The sequence below is a fragment of the Salvia splendens genome, chromosome 19 (genome assembly GCF_004379255.2).
Source record: "Salvia splendens isolate huo1 chromosome 19, SspV2, whole genome shotgun sequence".
NCBI lineage: Eukaryota > Viridiplantae > Streptophyta > Magnoliopsida > Lamiales > Lamiaceae > Salvia > Salvia splendens.
The window spans coordinates 14,912,043-14,914,172 of NC_056050.1; the positions used below are offsets into that span (position 1 = coordinate 14,912,043).

The 2,130-nt window shown below is 48.4% G+C and overlaps 1 protein-coding gene across 1 annotated transcript; it reads left to right on the forward strand.

Moving 5' to 3' along the window:
• The first annotated feature begins 1,136 nt into the window (after positions 1-1,136).
• On the forward strand, positions 1,137-1,649 carry LOC121779066. Its single transcript, XM_042176414.1, has one exon. It carries the CDS (start codon positions 1,137-1,139, stop codon positions 1,647-1,649), a length of 513 nt encoding a protein of 170 aa, XP_042032348.1.
• The last annotated feature ends 481 nt before the right edge of the window (positions 1,650-2,130 follow it).

A 2,130-nucleotide genomic window follows, 5' to 3' on the forward strand; every position in this document is an offset into this window, starting at 1 on the left:
CCGCCACCACCACCTGCACCAAGGGAGACACAGGATGTACCGCAACCGTTCCCACTAGAAGAACATCATTATTATTACTGCGAATTCCCCCCTGAGTTAGAACCGCAGGCCCAAGTGAATGCCATTAGCCACTGGAACGCAAATGACAACTGGATCCAGGGGAAGCAGAGAGATGCTCCATGGAGGGACCACCCATACTTTAGGTGGACCGATCAGAATCAAAGCCAACCACCCTCGACACAGCAAATACAACCCTCTTATGGGCAGTCCAACTAGCCTGCTCGAATCTAGGATAGGCCAAACACTGGAGGAAACAGAATACATGGAGGTTAAGTGGACCTCAATGGAATTAGTCAAGTGGAAGACAGTCTAACTGGTCAAGCCGACAACAGGAAGGAGAATGGGGGTACCAACACCAAGTCCCTCAGTTTAGCAACCAGGGAAGACAGCCGAATAATCAAATGGTGAGTTATGTCCCGCAGCACCAAAGAGGAAACCAGCAAACCCAAGGGAACCCACAGTACTTCCAAGGAAACCAACAAAAGCACTTTCCCCAGAACAAACCAGAGCAGTATGGACCTTCCGGCTAATACCAGCAAGGCCATGGAGGAGGTCATTTTAATCAAAGATATAACAAGCAGCAAAATGAAGGTCTAGGGGATATGATGATCCCGCATCAGCCCCATGATGCAATGCGAGAAATACAAGAAGCCCAGAAGGAACAGAGGGCTGCACTCGATATGCTTACAAAGCAGTTATCTCAAGTCGCCATGTCACTGGGCGAACTAAGGGGAATTGAAGGAAAAATTCCGGCTACAGTGCAGCCACCTATAGGGCGATAGAATGTCAATGTAGTCTCTTTGAAATCAGAAAGAGTTTATCAAAACCCATCTGCGAATTCTCCAGCACCCGCACACGGACCCAATCATGAAGAAGGCTCTGAGCCCAGCGCCCTTGATCAAGCCAAAAAAGAAGGAGAGTCTATTACCCTTGAACAAGTCACTGAGAACGGAAAGATGATCGAAGCATAAAATGATACCGTGGAGATCCAACCTTGTGATCTTCCACCCAAGAAGACTGACCCAGGGGTATTCACCCTCCCAATTTCCATCAGAGACGTTCAAATGAAGCACGCAATGTGCGACCTAGGGGCTTCCATTAATGTTATGCCGTATTCTGTGTATGAAAAGCTAGGGGAAGCAAAGCTCGTCGAAACCGATATGGTGATACAGCTGGCAAATGGGTCTTGCATCCACCCTGAGGGAGTTCTGGAAGATGAAATCGTCAAGGTTAACAAATTCATATACCCCACCGACTTCTTCGTCATGAAGATGACAGAACCAGGAGCGGAGGAGTCTGTTGGCATCCTTTTGGGAATGCCACCCCTATCTACAGCTAACACAGTCATTGACGTTCGCCATGGGACGATGCATCTGGGTTTTAATGGAGAACAGCTTACATTTGTCATTGATAAGGCTGTGAGAAAGCCACAGGACAGTGAGAGCATACAGTCAGTAGATACCGTCAGACCTCAGGAGCAAAAGTGTCTAGAAAAGGAACCCTTCAAAAAACCACCCTTTGGTCCCACTGAAGATGGACAGCTTAAGAGGGAAGCAGCTGAATGGTTCGACGCAACGATAAATGGATGATCAGGCCATTGAAAGGGCAATTATGGAATTCTGCCAAGCATCACAACCAGCCGAGTCAAAAGAAATCACTCAACCGGGGAGGGTCGAGAAACCACCTGATCAAGCCGCCCCATTGAGAGGAATGCTGGAGGGAAATCGCTCGCCTACAAGGCAACTACTGTCTTTACGCACATCGCAAGTTACCATCAAGAACCTGCCCAACCAGACTCGTCAAAAACCAGTTGAGCCAAATCTGCAAGGACAAGAGGACAACTGATGGAAGAACTGAGGCTGGGCCGTGAGGTGGTCAAGTGGAAAACAGCAGAGATCAACCCGGACCTGTGCATGCATCCCACCATGTTAGAAGAAGGAGTGGCACCCCACCTTGATCGACAACGCAGACTTGACCCCGCTTTGAGAAAGGAAGAGCTCATAGTGGGGCAGAAAGAGTTACTCTTCCAGTGTCAACCCAAACTAATACCCTAAAAGCGAAATTCAAAAT